This window comes from Podarcis cretensis (assembly GCF_951804945.1).
Source record: "Podarcis cretensis genome assembly, chromosome: 15".
NCBI classification, from domain to species: domain Eukaryota; kingdom Metazoa; phylum Chordata; class Lepidosauria; order Squamata; family Lacertidae; genus Podarcis; species Podarcis cretensis.
Window position 1 is genome coordinate 38,757,954 of NC_137185.1, and position 21,743 is coordinate 38,779,696.

The window sequence follows — 21,743 nt, forward strand, 5'->3', positions numbered from 1 at the left end:
CATGCGCTGTCATTTAATGGAGAACGTGCTTTGCTGCCCAAGTCCCCAAGGAACTGAGTCCTCTAAGTCCATGATCGGTCAGAGATGAAAGGATGGCTGTAGGATGCAGTGAAAGCAAAGCAGATCTTTATTTTTCTGTTGTAACAGAGCTCCCTCCCCTCCTAGCAAGGAGGAAAGAGAGACCCAGAACCAAGAAGAAACATCTCTTTTAAGGGGATGGATTCTGGCGTGGGAAAGGAGGGCAATCCCTTCTATAAACAGTCAGAAATTGCATCACACATAAGATGGCTTTATTGTGGCTCAGGCAGGCCAAGGTGGGATATTCCTGAGGATTTAGCAAGTCTCACATAGTTCCAGACACAGTTTACACAAAACATTAGCATTTGATAAGACAATCAGGATGGCTGTTAGACTTCCCTCAATGCAGAGCATCTGGGCAAACAATGACAATTAATATAAAGGAGGTTCATATGCTTCAGGTTACAGACTCCGCTAACCCAGAAATAGTACCTCGGGTTAAGAACTTTGCTTCAGGATGAGAACAGAAATTGCGTAGCTGCAGTGGAAGGCCTCATTAGCTAAAGTGGTGCTTCAGGTTAAGAACAGTTTCAGGTTAAGTATGGACCTCCAGAACAAATTAAGTACCGTACTTAACCCAAGGTACCACTGTATCCCTAAATTTCATTAGATTAAATTGGAGAATAAAACAGCAGATTTGTTCATCCTTACGTCCAGGTAAGTGGGATTAGGACTACAAGCAGTGCTTTTTTGCTGGGAGTACTAAAGGGTATGCAGTCCCAGCTCCCCCCTCCCCCCTATTAAAAGTGTGGCACTTGAACACAGAGTTTAAAGTGTGAGCCATGTCTGGAAAATTCAGAGGAAAGGTAAGTGCAGATAATCTTTAATCACTGTACTGTGTTCAGTTCTCTGTGCAGATATTTAAGAACACAGAGAAGCTAGATTGCGTCCACAGGAAGGTGACAAACATGATGAAGAGCCTGGACACTATGCCCTATTAGGAAAGGTCGAAGTCACAGGTTATGGTCAACCTCGAATGCTGTTGCTCCAAAGGTCAGGATCTGAACATATATTGTTCAAATGGCAAGAACAGGGGTTTTTGATTAAACATTCCAAATAACTCCTGACGGTACAAGCTGTGTGGGACAATTTGCCTTGGGAGGTGGTTTACTCCTCTTCAGCAGAGGTTTCCAATAAGAGCCTGGGTGGTCACCTATCAGGGATGCTGCAGCTGTGGATCTCCTGCATCAACAGGGGGTTGTACTAGAGACCTTTACGTCATTCTCTGACCCTCCACCTAAAAATCTAGATGTCAGGGGGGAACAGATCTAAACAGAGCCTTCATTCTGACATGTTGTTTTCTATGTGCAGCAATTATCACTTGTAGTTTGAAAGTGATGCAAAGCAATCAAATCAAGAAAAGGGGCTTTGTTGTTTAAGTTAGCTAACAAATACGTAACTGAAAAGGTGGCTTTTGATGTCTTTGTAGTAAAGCATGACAGATTGTTTTAATGATCAACGGTGGCTGGGTAGTGAACTTGACATTTTGCATCCGGAATGGGAGATTATGTTTTTAGAAATTATTCATGGCTTGAAGTCCAAACAAATACCTTTGATCTAATCTTATACAGAGGCTTTGCAAAACAAAGTTTTATTGCACCTATTAAAAAATCATTCAGGTGGACTCTCTTGAAGATTCATGGCTCTCACTCGAACTCTCCATGAGCTCACTTTGGATTTGAGGGATTGTGGTCACAATTGCTTCATGGATGCTCCGTGCGACATAGTCCAGGTTCTTTGAATTAATGCTGCAGATGTTGATCTGCTTGTTTGCAAGAAGGTAGATATGTTTGTGCTGCGCCAGGAAATCCACTTGGGAAGCTGGCAGGAAATAAGTAACAATATTGGCCTGGGCATAAAACCAGCTACGATCAAAAGACTCATCAATGCAAACAACCTCAAAAGAATTACGAAACACACAGGATGCAAATAAAGCATGCATACAAATAATGCACACATTTACTTAGCTTGAATGGCTACAGAGTTTAGGGCTGATGTGATGCAAATCTGTAGCTTCGAGAATTTCCCATCCCCAGTGTAATGGATGATGATGATGATTACAAAGTTATATCTCACCCTTCCTCCCAAAGGATTCCAGGCAGCAGACACAGAAACAATAAAACCGTTAATGCAACTTATTTTTCAAAAAATAGTCCTGCCATTCTCCTGATTCTGCCTGTTCACTCAGATCATCTGTGAACTGGAGAACTTGCTTCATGTCCATGCCCAGTCTGAATGAAGTGGACGTTTCAATTTCTTATTTAACTCTAATACAGCTAGCTAATTGGGAAATTTAATTAGTGTGGAATCCAAAGCTTTTGTAATCATTCATGAATCGTGACTTTGTGGAGCCACAATTTGTTTAGAATGAAAACATTTTGAAGCATGACTCGCATATTAAAAGCATCCACCTTAATCCAACACGGGAGGGACGCGGGTGGCACTGCGGGTTAAACCACAGAGCCTAGGACTTGCCGATCAGAAGGTCGGCGGTTCAAATCCCCGCGATGGTGTGAGCTCCTGTTGCTCGGTCCCTGCTCCTGCCAACCTAGCAGTTCGAAAGCACTTCAAAGTGCAAGTAGATAAATAGGTACCGCTCCAGCAGGAAGGTAAACGGCATTTCCGTGCACTGCTCTGGTTCACCAGAAGCGGCTTAGTCCTGCTGGCCACATGACCAATAAAGCGAGATGAGCGCCGCAACCCCAGAGTCGGCCACGACTGGACCTAATGGTCAGGGGTCCCTTTACCTTTACCTGTACACCTCAATACATGTTTTTGGGGTGAAATCTGCAGGTCTGGGGGATGATTCCCCACCCCCCAAATTACTTTTAACCTCTGATTCCATCCCTTGAACATAAACAAAAGTTAGAGATGGAAGTGAGATCATGGGCCCCCATCCCAAGATCTCTTATAGCAGGTGTGGAGCCTTTACCTCCACCTTCTGGTGGCTCTGCCCTGTGACTGGTATGTGAGCCAGGAAGTCTCAATCTCAGTAGGAATCTGGTGCACTCAGGCTTCCCACTGACATGCACAAGCACCATAACTGATGTTCTGCTAGGGATGGGGACCAAATTTGTTTTGGTTTGCAGACTGGCATCTGAGCAGCCGAACAGAAACGGAAGTGACCAAGAGAGTAGGAGGAAATAGGGAATGATCTGGAAGACAGGTGGGGCAGTGGATGGGAACAGAGTAGCCGGGGGGACTGGGAAACAGCTCAATGAGCGTGCTCAGTGGCTACAGAATTACGACTCACTGCTGGGGAACAAAACAGAAAACCACGGGAAGGGGGACAAATAGGAGAGACTGGAACCCTGAACAAAAGCACTTCACGCTGCAATGGTTTGTTGCACATCCAACTTCCTCCTTTTAAAAAGCATATAGAAAACAGTGCAGAGGCTGTGATTTCCCCTCCTCAACCCATGTTATTTGAGTTCTATCTCTTAAGGGCAGTTTAGAGATGTGAGATGGAAGTTACTTCCAGGTGAACAGACCACACCAAACACACAGTGAAGCAGTCCTGTGGTTCCTCTACCATGCATCCAGATCAATGGCAACTCACCATGGCGAAGCAGGGAGCAAAGAGAGATACATACCCCTGGTAAGGTTTGAGCCCAGTGCTTAGGAAGGGCACAGTCCAGATGCAGACCTGTCTTGGGCTCAGCAACAGACAATGGCGGCTGGTGCCCTTTGGGACTTGTAGGGAGGAAGGCAGGGAGGTGAACAGTAGACAGAGCAAGAGCCAATGACAGGCAGAGCCAACTAATTCTAGATTTGTCCACACAAATCCTCCTCTCTGCTGAGTTCTACAAGGCCAACACTGGGTCAAAGGAGGAGGAAGCAGATAGCTGCTCCCTCCAACATCTGGACTGGTTTTAAGTAAGAAGGCAGCCAGGTGGGGGCTGACTTAAGGCAGACCAAAGTGATGGAGAAGTGCCCCATTTGCCCTAATGGACCAGCTTCCACTGACAAGAGAACAGGCTTATTGGATACATACGGAGGAGCCCGACAAAGCTATTGACTCCTGATTGGGCTGTGATATGTTCCCAGGAACCCGGTGTCCCCAGGATACGCAGCTTTTCCTTCAGTTTTTCTCTAATCAGCATAATTCTCTTTACCAGTTTCAGCAGACTCTGTTTCCTGAGGACAGGGATAGAAAAGATATGGCATGAGATCCCCCCCCCCCCCGCTCTCTCCTCAAAACGGCTGCGAAGTCTGGTTCAGACATAATGATTACAGCCCAACGAACTAAAGTTTGTTGAACTAGGAATGAGTCATGCGTTCACATACTCCCACATTATTTCTTTCCTCCCTTCGCTTTCATGCTTTAATTCAATGTTCAGTTAAACCATAGTTTCCTTTTGATATCCATACCAAGAAACTGTGGTTTGAGCAATCCATACAAATTACAATATCAAACCAGAATCAAACCAATCCAATCCCTGGTTCTAGACATCTATAGATTTTAAGAATGAGGCATTTCTCCTTTCACAGTAGTACCTGCTGTGACATGTCCATGAATCCTCTAAAAAAGGAAGGGGCTTTTTTGCTTTAGCAGCTGGTCTTATGCATAGGCATCTATGCAGATTTAAAGAGTGGATGAATGAACCAGTCAACCACCCATAAATTAATCATTCCTGATTTCTTTTTGACAAGTGGACAACGCTAATTTTTGATACTAGTGATATAATCTGTATATGAGATCTCTGAGTGCTTTTAAATGTTCCCGATCATCCCTTCATCCTTAAGGGCACCAGGGCAGAATATTACAGGCATGACTAAACCAACCATACCAAGACAAAATACAATAATGCAACAAGAACAAAACAATCAATGAAACAGTTCATGAACCAGTTAACACAACAGAGCAAACCAACAGCCTAGCCAACATTTTAAATGTCCAGGCAAATAAAAAGGGTGATCATAGTTGGCACCACTTGCAGCCACACTAGCTGGGATTGATGGGAAATGGAGTCCAGAGGGATGCAGGCTCCTCGCTCCTGCACTGAATGCTATTATAGAACTGGTGCCTGCAGAACATTTATTCGATCCTTGCCTCGGTTGCTGATCTCCCTCTTTCCTGTTGCTTTTTTCCACTCACAGCAATTGTGCAAAACTATTTTGGGAAATATCTTCCTTACAGGTGAATCAAAATATTCACAAAACAGCAGCAGTCTGTATTGGACAATTGCTTTTTTTTGTCCGATACAAGCCCCGACCGCGGAGTTACCTGCCTTTCTTCTTACCACTCGTACAGCAGTGCAGGGCTGGTCAGCACCATTGCAATGACCCTTGCCCCCAAGCTGGTGGGGCTAAACCACGTCATGCATATTTGCTTGGCCAGCTGGGACTGGATTCTGATCAGTGTCTGGTTGTTTTTCGTCACCACAATGAGATTTCCAACCCGCTCCTCTGCATGAAAGAGCAAAAGGGAACAGGGCATGTTGAAGATGGCGTTGCCAAATCAATTGTATACGAATCAATTACATGCGTACGCAGCCAGCTCTCCCCACACAGAACAGCTTCAGACTACACTTCCTATAGCTCCACCAAATTTAGAAATTGCTGGGGCTGGTGGGAGTTGCAGGGAGCATCCCTGAGGCTGCCAGTCTAGAGGACAACCCACCCAAGCTTTCAAAGGAATATAGGAACATGCCTTACATTGAGTCGCTCCACTCAGGACCATCAGCCATACGGTCATCTACACTTTCACCATATGAACCTGCCCGGACCCTGAGATCGTCACCTGAGCCCCTTCTCTGTATGCCACCTCTGAAGGACATTCAGAGGGTGGCAGTGAGAGAACATACCTTTTCTAGAATAGCTCGATATATATGAAAGGCTTTCCGCAGGCTTTTGATTTACTGGGCACTGAGCAGTACCAATGATTGGAAGTCTGCATTATGATGATTATTTTTTAATATGCTTGTGCATTTTTTATCATTGGATTTTTATACTGGTTGTAAAATCACTTTGGGGCTTTTTGTAGTGGGATTTAATAAACCGAAATCTACACTCCCCAGTGACTCCCCAGTGCTTCAGGTGGGGGACATTCCTAGCCGAAATCGGAAAAGCTGGAGATTGAACCTGGAACCTTCTGTATGCAAAGCAAATGCCCTCCCACTGAGCTATGGCTCTTCTCCTATGTGCATCAGTCACATCCTGAAGAGCATCAGTCAGTTTTTACCCCAGCCACTCAATCCAATTTTGGAAGCGCTTTTGGCTGGCACACAATAGGAGTGGATTTTTAAACCACTCCATAAAGTCATCACAAGCATAAATGTGATATAAACTGGGCATTGATGTAGTAAGCTGAAGTCTAGGATTACTACCAGAAAAAGAAGAGAATAACTCGGAGTGAGTGCACTCATTGTTACTTACTAATTTCTCTTGTCTTTGAGGACCTCTAGTGTTTAAATACTGTATAGGTATGATCTCTTTTCAGAGCAGTCATGGACTTCCAGGCAGCCTTCCGAACTATGTGACACCTGCTTTATCTTACAGCTCCTGGGTCCCCATGATGACGGGTAGGTTTTAAATGCAAGTGACAAACAAACAGACTCATGCACTGAGAGCATATGCAAGGGGGCTGCAGAGCTGTGCTGCCTAGGCCTGCATCATGCCATCAATGGAAGGGAAAGGTCCAGTATATCTGAAGGAGCGTCTCCACCCCCATCGTTCTGCCCGGACACTGAGGTCCACCACCAAAGGCCTTCTGGTCGTTCCCTCACTGCGAAAAGTGAAGTTACCGGGAACCAGGCAGAGGGCCTTCTCAGTAGTGGCACCTGCCCTGTGGAACGCCCTCCCACCAGATGTCAAAGAGAACAACAACTACCAGACTTTTGGAAGACATCTGAAGGCAGCCCTGTTTAGGGAAGCTTTTAATGTTTGATGCATTACTGTATTTTAATATTTTGTTGGAAGCCGCCCAGAGTGGCTGGGGAAGCCCGGGCAGATGGGTGGGGTATAAATAAATAAATAAATAAATAAATAAATAAATAAATAAATAATTATCATCATCATCATCATCAAAGCACACAGCAGAAATGGATTTGGCAGCAATGTAACACAGGTTCCTGATACGGTGATAGGGGACGACGTTACCTGGGATGATCCCACAATCCTCTTATGCATGCTTTTGCTGTTCAACTTGAAGGGGTTTCTTGTGATTCCACTGCCCTCCCCCAAGATGCTTGGTCTGCCTCAGACCCACTTAGTGTGACCATTAGAGTCCTACCGTATAGGCCAAACATTTTGGAAAAAGACTGGGCACACAGAAGCTCAAATCCCTTTGCTACAAAATGCTGCACCGCCCAGGCATCCTTGTCCAAGTTTCCTGAAGCCAGTCCTTGAGCTGCGATGTCGAAAAAGGGGAAGAGGTGCTTTTTCTAAGGACCCAAAAGAGGTGGGAAGAGAGAAGAAACAGATGCATTGTGAATTTGGCCGACATTATTGTGAACTATAGCTATGGGTTTACCTAAAAACAGCTTTGCATTGAAACACTAGCCTGGCAATTGTGACAAGGAATTGCGTGTGGGTGAGTAAACAGAATTCCATAGAAGTGAGTGAAGGAGCTAAAGGAGGATGGATGGAGCCTTCTCTGTAGCCCAGCATACAAAGCAAATTTGCTATCAGAGCAGGGAAGCCGCCTTCTCCATGCCTAGCACAAAAATATAGCAGGCTGCTGTAAGAGGACTGGAGCTCCAGCAGAATAGAGGTTTGGTTTCGTTCTTTTGGACAGGCTAGTGACTTTTATGGTCTTATTTACAAGGCTGCCTAAAAGTGCGTTCTGATGAGTGTCTAGGATTTGACTAAGGAAGCTTAATGTTCCTCCTAATGGCTTGATGTTATTTCCCGAATGCACAATTCACCTGCAAGGTGGGATCTCAGAATGTGCATGGGGAAAACAGGCAGGCAGCAGGGTTTTGTTTTTGTTTTTAATGGAAGGGAAAGATTTTGGGATGTAGTCTCTGGTGAATGTGCAGCCTGCTGGAGGAGGACCTGTTTTGCCTCCGCTGTGATTTGCTTGTAAATTTGTAAATCAAGCCAGTGTTACAAACAGAGCTGAAGTCTCTTAAGTGTTCACTCATCGAAAGAAAAAGAAAAACCCTAATGTTCTGCCCTAAAACATCTCACTTCTTGGAAGTGGGCATGGCATAATTATTTACAGTGAAGCATGTGATATACTTGCACATTATCTTTTTTCACAAGTGGGACCTGCAGCAAACTGAGTATCAATTGCTTCTCCCCAGGATTCTAACCACTCCACTCCACACCATGCCCCTTTTCCCAACAAATTTCCATTTTCCCACTATCAGACGGGCCCCATATGTCCTATGCCTTTAAAGCAGCATCATACTCAGGCATAGGCAAACTGGCTCTCCAGATGTTTTGGGACTACAACTCCCATCATCCCTAGCTAACAGGACCAGTGGTCAGGGATGATGGGAGTTGTAGTCCCAAAACATCTGAAGGGCCGAGTTTGCTTGTGCCTGATCATACCACTTTGAACAGTCACAGCACCCTCTCCACCACCAAATAATTCTGCTGACTTTACTTTGTTAAGCTGCTGAGAGTTGTTAGGAGACCTCTATTCCATTAATGGATCTACTGTTCCCAGAGTGGTTTAACAATCGATCCCTCTTCCCAAAGAACTGTGAGAATGGTAGCTCTTTGAGGAGAACAGCGGTCTCTTAACAACTCTCAGCACTCTTAACAAGCTACAGTTCCCAGGATTCTCTGGGGGAAGCCATGCCTGTTTAAAGTGGTTTGACTCCAAGAACATTAGGAGGGCTGCAGCTTCCATATTCCTGGTCTGTCCAGTCATTGGCTCTAGTGGATTCCTATATTTACCTCCATCACTGCTGCAACTTCTTCCCACTGCTTGGGTGTCAAGCCAGTTTCCTCAGGAGCATGCAGGAACACGATGGAGCCTTCTGGTGCATCCTGAAAGCAAACCAATCCTTCAGTCAACACCTTATGTTGACTTGAAACACTGGGGGTCATAGGCGTTGGGTGGGGGAGAAGTCTGGGAAGAAAACTGGGATTGCCTGAGGCAAATGTTATGGTTTATCAATGGCTGTTGCTATCATTCCTAAGTATAAAACCTTCACATTCAGAAGCAGTGCACTACTGATTACAAAATGCTAGGGACACAGAACAGGAGCGATGGTTTGTATCGGGCACATGAATGTGAGGGGCATGACTCTATAACTCAGTGTCAGAATACATGTGTTGCTTACAAGAGGTCCCGTGTTACAAAGGAACAAAGGGGGCCGCTTTATACTCATCTCGGGGCTCATTTAGACTTGCATTTGCCCTGAGGTTCGAAAGTGTGGGTCTGAGAGGTTTTCCTCCTGCCCCATCGTTTCCTCCCAGGAAAAAAACCACACTTTTTGGCACAAGGTCAGAGCAAACCTCCATCTGGGGAAAATGATGTTTGCTCTGATTCAGTGATAACAATTGGGTCTTCCCAGGGGAAGGCGGCAGGGGAAGAGGGCATGTGGATGAGCCCATAACTGGTATGGTCTATGCTTACTTGAAACCGATTTCCATGATTTCAGCCAAGGGTCTCTTCCAGCCTTACCTGGAGATGCTGGGGATTGAACTTGGGACCTTCTGTGTGTAAGGCAGCTGCCTCCTTCACTGAGCTATAGGCCATTTTCAAGGCTGAGCATCTCTTAGCAGCATCAGGAGGCAGACAAGGAGGAAGACTTCAGACTGAGGCTCAGCCAGGGTAGATAATACTAGGCTAGATGACACAGCTTCCTGTGTTCTGTTGACAACTGGGTGGACACTGCTGCAGGAAGGAGGCTGTATTTATTTAATCAATTACATTTGCATCCTGCCCTTCCTCTGCAGGGGTCAGAGTGCACACACCATCCCTGTGAAGTAGGCCAGGCTAGGACATAGTTACTTGTTGGTGGGTACCCAGTCAAGCTTCATAAATGAGCAGAGAATTCTACCTAAGTTTCCCACATTCCCTTCCAACCCAACATTCTAGCTCAGGGCTTGCTAAACTTTTCCGTGTTGACGGCCACTTTCACCTTTGACCCATCCTCCGGGGGCTGCATACCAACAGTTCCTCTCCACACCTGTGCTAATTAAATGGCCAATATAATGAGAGGAAAGGGGGATTTGGATCCCATCAGGCCTCTCTGAGCTCTGACCACGACAGTGTTGTGCCTACTTTACATTTTTCTTTTCTTTTTGCCAGTGCTGGGCCCCAGAAAAAATTATTTGGGTGAGGGGGTGAAACAGACCCTTGAACTGGGAGTTAGCCACCGCTGCTCTTGCTACTGTGATCTTAGCTGTTTGAATACTAGGACTAGTAGGTAGTGCAAGGAATTAGAGGCTGCAAGAAGGAAGATAAAGTCAGTAATATGTTACCTTTTCCAGCCTGGTGCTCTGGTTCTCTGTTTTGTTTGTTTCTTTGTTTAACATATTTTTTTTAATTAAAGATTTCTTGGTTTACAAAAGTATGTGCAAAGTTACATTTTCTACAGATCACTTTCATTTGTTGAGACATTAGTGTTACATTAGGCAGAAAAGGGGGAAAGAGGTGAAGGAGGAAAGTTGAGGTGGGGGTGGAGTCGGGTGGTGATGTTTCTATTTTACTTAATGTATATGTGGGGTTTTGTGTCAGCATCGCTTGTGCAGGTTCTCTTTAGTACAATCATACCTCGGGTTACAGATGCTACAGGTTGCATTTTTTCGGGTTACGGTCGCACTGACACCCGGAAGTACCGGAATGGGTTACTTCCGGGTTTCAGTGGTCACACATGCACAGAAGCACTGAATCGCGCTTTGTGCATGCGCAGAAGCACCGAATCGCAACCCGCACATCGCAGATGCGGTGCTGCAGGTTGCGAACGTACCTCCCGCACGGATCATGTTCGCAACCTGAGTGTCCACTGTATTCACTTGTGTTCCTTTGGTGGTGAGAGAAGTTGGGGTTGGCCTAGGGTGTGGTTGTTTGATTTGCGGTGGTGAACTTTGTTTTCACGTGTGAGTGGAGCGGGTGGGTGTTTTTGAATCAGGTTAGCTATATTGATTCGTATGCTGTTGGTGGATTCTTGTCGTTGTCTTGTTGGGCTGTGTATGTGATAAAAGGGAACCATGCCAGGGTGAAGGCATCTTCTTCCATTTGCCCCGTGTTAGTTTCAGTTTATTGGTTATTTTTTCTAATAAGGCTGTTTCCCATACTATTTGGTACCATTGGTACCCTGGTTCTCTGTTAACCTTACATGGTGCTGGAGTGGAGACTCCTTATGCCCTTTACAGTATTCTGGCAGCCTCACAAAACAGAAAAGCTAACATTCTAGGAATTATAAAAGTCCCAGGTCCTACAGCCATTGTGTTGATCACTGCTACAAGTTACAGGAAAAGGAGAGTTAAAATGCTCAGCAGGGGTTGAACTTAATACTGAATCCCTGTGGAAGGAGCACACATTACCCTGGATATAAGCACACTGGGACTCGGGTTTTAGGACAATTCAGATAGTTATGTTTATTGCAGGAAATATATGCTTGGCAGGAAAGATCCTCGTTTTATCTAACTTTGATGGAGATGCTTTGAGCTATGCTTGCTCTTGCACCTCAGCAGGAGAGACACAATTTCCGCCCTCCCTTCCCCACAGGTGGATGGGGTTTGCGGCACTGAGCAACGGCTCACCTGGTCAGGTGCCTCCCACCTGCTTGGGGTGGCCTTTGACCCACCTTCGGTCAGGGAGGACAATGGACGGCTGGACGGGGGTGGGGCAAAGGCCAAAGAAAAGAGGCTGACCCCTTTGCTCAAGCCTCTTTTGGTTTTCTTTCTTCCAGGATCACTCACCCACCCTCCCTCCAAATAATAATTTCTTGCCTCCAAATAATTTTGTCTTAAGCCAGCAGTCACCAGGTTAATGATACTTTCCCCTACAGACTAATATTTTGCGTTCCAGGTCAGCACATGCTGCTGCAGTTGTAAGATGGTTGCTGTATTCAGAACCAGGAATGGATTTTCCTTGCATTGGCAGGTTTTGCCTTCCATGTAGCATTTCGTCACAACTTTGGCGGTTTTAGGCCTTGGCAAGGTATCCTTTAGTCTGACATCAAGTCGGGGGGGATACATTCATGCGCCCTCCCATGTGGCGGCATTTGCAGGGCCCGTTAAAGGGCAAAACCAGGAGTCCCTGGCCTTAGAGTGGCGGCATGTAGGTCAAACTCCCGGGACGAGGTTATGGAAGGGCATGTTGTGTAAGTTTGCGCTTTGCAATTCCCTCTCACTGGACCTCATCTGCCTGCATATCCTCAGCCAGACGGGCTGAGAGGGTTACCTGCCAAGGCCTGTGCCAAGTTTCCCACTTCTGAAGCTCAATAAATTTGTGGTCAATTTGAACCCATACTCTGGTCTCTTGTCTCATTCTTTGGGGAAAAGGGTAGGCACCACAGACAGGGTTTAGCACATGGGCCCGCAAACAGAAGTAGGAAATGAGGCATGCAACCCTAAGGGTGTTAGTCTAGCACATGGAGGAAGGTCAGCAAAGGCTAGGTAAGAAAGGATGGTCTAGCGGTTCCTTTATCTCCCTATTCTTTCCCATGCAGACACATCAGCTTCCAGTGCTAGCTTGGTTTCATCCCAGCATTCTCACTGTAAGAATCTGTAAGGGTGAGTGCAATCCATCTCTAGCTCTGGCTGATCAAGTACGGTAGTCCTTTATTCTCAGGACATTACCTGCAGCTCCTCCAGGAACCCTTCCGTGTCAACAGTCAATTTGATGGGATCCCAGTAGTGGTAAGAACGGATGTCTGAAAAGCCAGCAACTTGAAATATGCAACCAAGATTGTCTGAAAAGATAGGAGGGGGAAGCTTGTGGGAGCTTTGTTTTGTGCCAGCTTTGTTTTTTTTGTTGAAAATGAGGGATGCACTCACATGAGGAATGGGGCAGAGTTCAGTGGTAGAGCACATGCTTGAATGCAGATGGCCCAAGATTCATTCTCTAATTAAATGATGTCAGGGAGAAGGGCTGGGAAAGACCTCTGCCTGAGTCTATTTAGATATACTCAGTGTCAGGGACGGCTCCATCATTAGGCAGAATTGGCAGCATACTGCCCTCAGATGTGATGAAGCCAGGCAGTGTTGAAGTAGGATCCAGGTGCCAGTCTGGTTAGCTTCTGCATGCGAAATTATATTGGGAGGGTCAGCTTGTCATTCATCTCAGGCATTCAAAGGTCTTGGCCAATACTTTGCAATATTGTGAGAGTAGGTAATACCAGGACAGATGGATTAACAGTCTAAAGCAGCTTCATATGTACATGAGATACATAGGCTTGGAGCTTCCTAGGGCAACTGCCAGGGTCCCAGTGCCTACCAACATTGACATCTGCCCAGGGGCCCTCATGTCAAGGGCAGCTGGGCTGCAATTCTCTGTATTCATTTCCTGCACTGCCCTGTAATGATATGGTTTTTGGGTGTCCCAGGGCATTGTGGGAAATTAAAATGACAACTTCTTGGAGTGTTCCTGCTGCCACTGTCAAGTGAGTCTGGTGGGGTCCAGCAGCCTAAGCAAGGCCCATGGTAGGACATGATATCCAGTATCATCTCAGATTTGGAGGCAGCTGTAATGGCCTGACTTAGGAGCTAAATCTCCCTTAACTGAATTGCAGTGGGTGCTTGGATGTGATGACAGTGAGGCTCCTGCCTCATCTCGCAAAGCTGTAAGACTCTGGCCATATGCACAGCATGCAATCAAAGCATTATAATACCACTTTAAATAGTCATTTGGGCTTCCCCCAAAGAATTCTGGGAGCTGCCATTCATTAAGGGTGCTGAGAGTTGTTAGGAGGCTCCTATTCCTCTTTGAGAGTTACAATTTCCTACTTCCGGGTTAGCGCCTCCGGCAATGGCGGAGCTCCTCCGATCGGGAGGGACCGGCTCCGTGAAAAACAGGGTCTGACCGCCACGGCGAAGGCAGAGACCCTCAGAAATCACAGACGGAAAAAGTCTGTGAACCTGGGATTCGGCTGGCACCTTCTGCGCCCCCCTACTCGCAGGGAGACCCAGTATCGGGAATCCGGAGCGACGTGGGGTGAGAGGCGCGGTGCTTTGAATCGACCGCTTATTTCATGGAGCGAAGCCGCATTGCTGCTATCGGAGAGCGCTGACTTTTTTCCTGTGGACAATTGGATTCTAAACAACAACCCGTGAGTAGAACGGGAAATTGGAATTTTAAAATAATTTAATTTGGCACCGAACGGGGAAGGTTCAAACAGGAAGTCCACCTTCCCTTTCTGTAAATAGACTGAAGCAAAGTAGTTCTTAACTAAGGTTTTGGAAAGTCTTACGTAAAGGATTAAAATTCCACCGATTGAAACTATTAATTTAGACCAAGTGAACTTGCAGGAGAAGGTGAAAAATTAAAAATCGAAGCATCACGTCTCTGAACCCGGGAACGGCTTGCAAAAAGTCCATCGACGGTAAACAGGACAAATTTGACAGCTAGCTTTAAAAGAAAGACACTGTTTCTACTGTCCGCTTCTGCACTTAAAAAGAAGAAAAGGTAACTGGAAACTGTTACTAATTTACTTTTGGAATTGTGCTGGAAAGGATTGATACAAATGGAGACTGTCTTCCTCTAGAGGGAGTTTTGGGACATTGTTACAAGAGTGCAGCTGGGAAATTGGCCTTAAGATAAAAACTAGTTCTGACCTTGAACATCTTAAGAATGTCGGCAAAGGAAGAAGTAGTGTCTGTACTGAAAAGGACAAACTATTTGTTGGGAAAGCTGCATAAACAGATAGATGTCATGGCTACTAATATTGATATTTTGGGAACAAAAGTGGGTATCAACATAGAAGTCGACAAGAACCCGGCACAGGAATCTTTCTTAACTGAACAAATTGATGAATTGGAGAAGGAGAAAGCTGCTGTTGTTGAGTATAAAGCAAAACAAGGGGAAGCCTTAACCCTAAAGAGGCAAATGGAGGATTACAACTTGAGGCCTTATATGACTGTAATTAGGAGAAGCCAGTTTTTGAGGATGGGTGCCTGGCCTGATCTGGAAAAGGAAAGGTGGAGAGATCCCCTTATGCAGGGATCAAATGACTTTTGGAATGTGAATTTGAGCCAGGAGGAGATGGGAGCTTTTGGGGCCTTTGGACTTGGAAGAATTGTGAAACAAGATTTGGAATACTTTGTGGGCCCTGGCTTTAACTATGGAAGTCTGGCGGACCTGCCAAGAAGGAATATAAGCATCGTTGGGTTGGAGCTCCCCCGAGATCTGCTTTTTAGCATCAAGGATTGTCAAGAAGATCGGCAGAAGGGAAGTAAAGAAGAGTTAAGAGCCTTGGATATAAGATCTCCAGGTTGATGGACGCGGGGAGGTTGATGGAACTGATGGCGGGGGCCGAGACCAGGGAGGGGAAACGGTGGAAGAAGATTGGGAATTTGAAGTGTATATATGGAGATTTTTTAAAAAAAATTAATGAGAGATGGAAAAGTCATGGAATGAATTTTTTATGACCCTAGGGGAAATGTTTTAAGAGATTAAGTTCAAATATATTAGTTTTAATAAGAAATAAGATTAAACAAAGTAAAAATGGATGATTAATTGGTGAAAGAAGAGAATGTTTTGGAAATAATTTAAAGTTTATCTGCAGAAACATTGCAGAATTAGGAATGTTAGAAGGTTGTTGGAATGAAGTAATGTGGTTTTAGTAGAAATGATATAAAGGACTGGGTTAAAAATTGATTTTTTAATTGGTGAGAGATGAGAATTACAGTATATTAAGATAAATTATTAGGATAAAAACAAAGCTGGAAAGGATTTGCTGAGACATCTAATTGAACTAGAATACAAAGGGGGGAGGGGGAGAGGTCAAGGAAATAAGCAAAGGAAAGAAAGTTATGTAAAGGTTTGATCGGGTTTTTTTATCAATTGTTTGTATTTTTTCTGTTTTTTTATCTTTCTTTTTTGTCCTTTTATTTTTTGTATTTTTGTAATCTTTAAAATTTGAATAAATACTATTTTTAAAAAAAAAACAATTTCCTGAGTTTCCTGAGAAGAGAGATTGACTGCCACAATACAGTCCGAAACTCTGCAGCTCTGAAGAGGGGTCTCCTACCTGTTCTCAGCGCCCTTATTGAACTACATACCATCCAACATGTCAGGGCGGCAAAGCAGAACACCCCTCCCACGCCCTCCCTGCCTCAGCTCACCACTCTTTCGCCAACCCCCTGCTCAATCTCCACGCTCTTTCTCACCCCCACCCATCCACCTGATCTTCGCTCCAATCTTTGAGCCTACTTGGTGTGCCTGCCTTCAGAGGTGTACACACATGTGCTGTGCCCGCTTCTGGGAGTACAGCAGTGGCAGAGAGGGTTGTGGAAGCTGCCATGGCTGCCCCAAAGGACAAGGATGAGGAGGTGAGGAATCCAGGATTTCAAACAGAAGCCAGGGCAGCTACTGTGAATCTGGGATATCTCGCTCAAAGCAGGACCGTTGGGTAGCATGGAACAGCTCTCAGAATTCTTCGGGGGGAAGCAATAAGTTTTAAAAGTGGTATTGGAGTACTGACCTTTAAAGCCCTAAACAGCCTCGGTCCTGTATACCTGAAGGAGTGTCTCCACCCCCATCATTCAGCCCGGACACTGAGATCCAGCGCCGAGGGCGTTCTGGCAGTTCCCTCATTGTGAGAAGTGAGGTTACAGGAACCAGACAGAGGGCCTTCTCAGTAGTGGCGCCCGCCCAATGGAACGCCCTCCTTTCAGATGTGAAGGAAATAAGCAGCTATCCTATCTTTAAAAGACATCTGAAGGCAGCCCTGTTTAGGGAAGTTTTTAATATTTAATGCTGTATTGTTTTTAACACTTGATTGGGAGCCGCCCAGAGTGGCTGGGGAAACTCAGCCAGATGGGTGGGGTATAAATAATAAATTATTATTATATTATTATTTAAACATATGGTGTGAGTGTGTCCTCTAGATTATGTTTTCTGCGCGGCTGGTGCTGCTACAGATTGGGATTCTTTTTTAAATCACAGAACATTTCCCATGGGCTTGCAGCTTCAACTGTAGGGCGAGGCATCAAAGTGGTGCTGGGAAAACAACAACAGTTTATATACCTAAGTGGGGTGCGGCAATCAAAACAGTTGCTGGAGCTGTGCAGTAGCTGGGCTTGTACCAATGGTGCAGAAATTCAGCTCCAATCCACAAGGCTCCGGTTCCACCATTTGTCTGAACACCACATGCCTATTTACAAAGGAAAGTTTGGGGTAAGTCAAGACGGGGCAAAAGTAGGGATTTAAGAAGGCATCAGCTTCCATTCTGCCCGGCATTTGCTGTATTCTGCTGCAGCTCCCAGTTCTGTTTTTGTCATAATTCTCCAACATCTCTAGACAGGAGGACCACATAAAGTGAAGCTAAAGTACAGTGATAAGCACAGGGTTAATCTACGTACAGAATGGCTTAATTAGCACTGAGCTGACATCTAATTTAGCTGCTATTGCTGATAAAAGCTGTTACCCTGTTGTCTAGGAGAGCGTGGCTGTCCTTGCCGATAGCTAGCTCCATGGCTGCTCGGGTGAATTCCAAAATTCCAAGCTGTGGGAGGTATTCGTGGTTCAGTGTTGGGTCCTCAGGAATTTGAAGCAGGATTCGTTTTACCACTGGTGGGATCCAAACTTCCTCCAGATCTGTCTGGCAGCCTGGGAAGAAGGGCAGTGCTGATGTAAGATGTACCCACCAACATTTCAGAGGCAAAAACAGGAGGGCACACCCATGCGTTTTGGTCATGCTGAGTTTCAGTTCTGCATCCATAAGGGATTTTGGAGGTTCCAAATTATTTGAACTTGTTGACGGTTGAAAAAATATGGCCCTCTCTTTCTCTCTCCTTAATCACCTTGTGTCTTTGCAGCTTGTGTCTGCTGCCAAAGTTATGTGCCTCTCTCATCGCTAGGGATGGGGATGAAATCTGCTCCAGTTAGCATTTAAAGGCAAACCTATCTAATTCATACTTCCTGAAATGATACCAAAAATCTCAATGTTGTGCGAAAATGTGGAAATCTGAACTTAAGTTCGGGGAAAATGAGAAACTGAGAGGAACTGATATTGATAGATTCACCTGCCCCAACTTGCCCTTCTGATGACATGCATCACTTTTCAGTTTTCTGCTACTGCATTCTGGTTGGCTCCTGGATCTAGCGCAAAGCTCCTTGTCATTATCTTCAAATCTCTCCATGAACTCGCACCCTCACTTTCAATCTCACATCCTAATGCAGCCTGACCCATGACCCTCATTTCTCTAGCTCCACCACCCTTATATTTATTGACTCATTTAGGTCCCAGTTCTCCTCCAAGGACCTCAAGGTGGCATATACGGTTCTCTCCCCCTCCCCACTTTACCCCATGACAACCCTGCAAAGTAGGTTAGGCTGAGAGGCAGGGACTGGCCCAAGGACACCTGGCGAACTTCATGGCTAAGTGGGGATTTGAACCCAGGTCCAGAGTTCTCCTGTTCCCTCAAAAGCCTGCTGTTGTGGATCTTGAATCTATGAATAGGAAACAGGAAGGGTATGGGGTGTTGCATACTTTAAAAAATATCTCCTTCTCTCCGCCGCCCTCCTTGGCTTTAGCTGTTATTATGTGGAGTTAGTCTGCCTGCTGGTTGGCTGCACTCAGAGAATTGGTTTCTGCCTTAGGGTGAGAATCTGCTGGTCAAACCTGCCCCCCACCCCTGGTGAGAGCTGGGAGATGTGTGTATTCCCGCTGGATTAGACATGGCAATGGCCTGCTTAGTGGAGTTTTTTTGCTTTGTTTAATGCTGCAGGCTGATTGAAGTTCCTGGCATATATGATTTATTTTTTATGTAATTGATATTGTTTTGATTTGTTTAGCATATGAATTATACTTCTGGTTCATTCATTGTGCTTATTGCATCTTTGGTGTCTGTGTGTGTGTGTATTCTGAATTAGGAAGTGTTCTTTATATTGGTTAATCCTTCGTTAATCACTCAGAACTGCTTTCAGCTAACTTCCCTGCTGGAAAGGAGGTGTTCAGATATAAAATCAAAATATAGAAAGGCTCTGCACTTTCTGTCTTTACTCTTGGAAGTCCCTCCCAGAACTCCTGTGGGTGCTAGCTTCCTTCAAAGACCTCCTCAGAAACCACCTTTCTGCTGGCTCAGCCCTCAACTTCCCATGCAGTACTGGAGCGAACTAAACACACATGCAACTTTAAAAATCACATATTGCTTCCCTCTGCTCCCCTTCCTTGGTTGCATCTACAGTATCTGTCCCATTATAATTTTGGACTGGAAGCCGCTTGGGGCCTGTCCTCTTGTCCTCTGGAAAGTGCTTAGGGCAATGTCTCTATATGTCTTATGTTTTTGCCTCTCAAAATCACAGTCGTCTGGGTGGCTAAGAAACAGTAAGCCATTAACCTCAGAGGAACAGCCAAAGGTTGATTCCCTTATGTGCCTCACATCTACAACACCATGGTCACTGAATGTTTCTTCTCACCTGTGACAACATAGGAGTTAAGTTGTGCAACCTTCCCTATTGAAACAGATTATTGTTGGAAGGAGCTAGGCTTGGCTAGGAAATCTACCTGCATGGCCAAGGCACACCTTTTGGGGTGAAGGATCTGCTCTGTACGCATCCAAGGGAACGTCTGCTGCTTTGGCTAATGGAACATCAAGGAAAACCGAAAGAGCCGCCATGGCCCAGCCTGGCTAAGACAAATGAAGCTTTCACTTGCACCTTCTTCTGCTCAAACAGTGGTGCCAAAATACTTGCTTAAAGTCCTCCAGAAGAACCCACATTGACCCTCCATCTCATGGAACTGTAAGACAATTGTTTCCTGGGGTACCATGTGCATTTGCACTCAAACATTCCAAGGTAAGGACGTGGATAGAAAATAGCCCACTTGGTGAAATCCAGCATGCATGATTCTCTGGGACTGCTCCCTCTCTTCTCCTCTACAAAAGGGGAGAGGGGGAAGAAAAACCCTGTATAAAGTTATTTGTCATTGCATGAAAGTTAGGGCTGTGCAAGCCGCAACTTCCTGATTCAGTTCAGATCCAATTGGATGGCCTGGATTTGGGCCTGATCAGACCCAGATCAGATTTTTTGATGCTTAGGGCAGTGGTAAATTCTGAAGTGCAGCAGTTCAGTGTGGTAACTCATGGCTATGCCTCCAAGGAGAGTCCAAAAGCAAACAAACTAAAGAGAAGGTTAACCCTGCCAAATTCCAGACAGGTAGATCCAGGGGCAGGATAGAGGTCTTCTAACAACTCTCAGCACCCCTAAGTACAGTTCCCAGTTTTTTGGGGGGAGGAAGTAGTGGCTGACTAAAGTGGTGTGATGCTGTTTCAAATGTATAGTGCAGATAGGGCCATTGTTAGTGGGGGTAGCTCTCTTTGCTCCCAGGCACAAAGAATGACCCTTATTTGCCGCTGGTGAACATTATGTTCAACAGCCTAAGACCAACCCAGCTTTATCAGTCCCATCCAGTCCAGCATTCTGTTCCCACAGTAGCCAATCAGATGCCTATGGAAAGTTCACAAGCAGGACCTGAGTGGCCCCATTAGTAGAGATAGAACACAGCCTTTCCCCCAGGAATTTGTCTAATCATCTTTTAAGGCCATCCAAGTTGGTGGCCATCATTATTTCCTGTGGAAATGAATTCCATCAATTAGCTAAGCTCTGTGTGAAGAGGTACTTTCATCTCTCTGTCCTGAATCTTACAGCATTCATTGGATGTCCTTGAGTTCTAATCTGCTCATCTTCTGCATAGCAGCCGTTCAGGCAGGCCTCTTCATTGCATGAATACCAGTAACACATTGCATAAAATGTGCCATTTTTTTTACACACACCCTTCAAAGGGTCCCAATTCAGCTTATCGTAATTATTTCAGAAGTCTTTTTGCACGGAGGAGTGTGGTGCAGTTGTTAGAGCCTAGTTAGGATCAATCAATCATTGGTTCATCCAGTGACCTTGGGTCATAGTGACTATCACTACCTCTTGCAGGAGCAAATTCCACTGTGTGCTGTGTGCAGGAATGTCGGTCTTCCAACATTCAGTTTCCACCAATGTCTCCAAGTTCTAGTACAGTATTATGAATGTTTGCTGATAATGTTTACTTGCTTGAGTATACCATCCAAACACAGCTTACCAATAGAGGGAAAGGAGAAGGAGGAGGAGGAGGAGGAGGATGTAAGAGTGTAATTTGTGAGTTTGGGCGCAGTGCACACACAATGCATGCACAAACCAACCCAGGGCTCTACCCTGACCCAGGGAGTACATGCTCTGTCCTCAAATCAACTTTTTGGGAGGGAGAGCTAATGTTTAGGGTTAATTTGGTCAGCCACCTTGACTCAAAATGGTGTCTGGCATCCAAGACCATCACTTCCACCTCAGAAATCCTTGTGCCAAGTTTCACAATGATATCTTAGGAGGCATCCAAATTGGTGCAGGTTGGAACTGTCCCACTAAATGTGGTAAAGACCCACCAAATGGGGGGATGGAACATTCAGAGGTTCCAAATTGGTGTAGTTTGGACCCCTTATGCCAAAAAAAGGGTTAAGTCACTGCAAAGTCACATTTTGATCCATCATCTTGATTCAAAGTGGCACCCAACATCCAAACATTGGCAAAGACCACCATTCCCACCTTGGGAACTCTTGTACTAAGA

At 45.4% G+C, this 21,743-nt stretch overlaps 1 protein-coding gene across 2 annotated transcripts; it reads right to left on the reverse strand.

Moving 5' to 3' along the window:
- Positions 1 to 1,653: 1,653 nt before the first annotated feature.
- On the reverse strand, positions 1,654 to 19,874 carry GOT1L1 (glutamic-oxaloacetic transaminase 1 like 1). 2 transcript variants are annotated; one of them, XM_079955142.1, is made up of 9 exons: positions 19,659 to 19,874; positions 17,577 to 17,758; positions 17,177 to 17,303; positions 12,790 to 12,902; positions 8,929 to 9,021; positions 7,313 to 7,463; positions 5,322 to 5,487; positions 4,073 to 4,215; positions 1,654 to 1,899 (listed from the first exon to the last, which is right to left on the reverse strand). In XM_079955142.1, exons 1-9 carry the CDS (start codon positions 19,768 to 19,770, stop codon positions 1,694 to 1,696), a joined length of 1,293 nt encoding a protein of 430 aa, XP_079811268.1. In that variant the 5' UTR covers positions 19,771 to 19,874; the 3' UTR covers positions 1,654 to 1,693. The 2 variants fall into 2 exon arrangements, with proteins under 2 accessions (XP_079811268.1, XP_079811269.1); XM_079955143.1 differs by having other exon boundaries at positions 19,571 to 19,707.
- Positions 19,875 to 21,743: the final 1,869 nt, after the last annotated feature.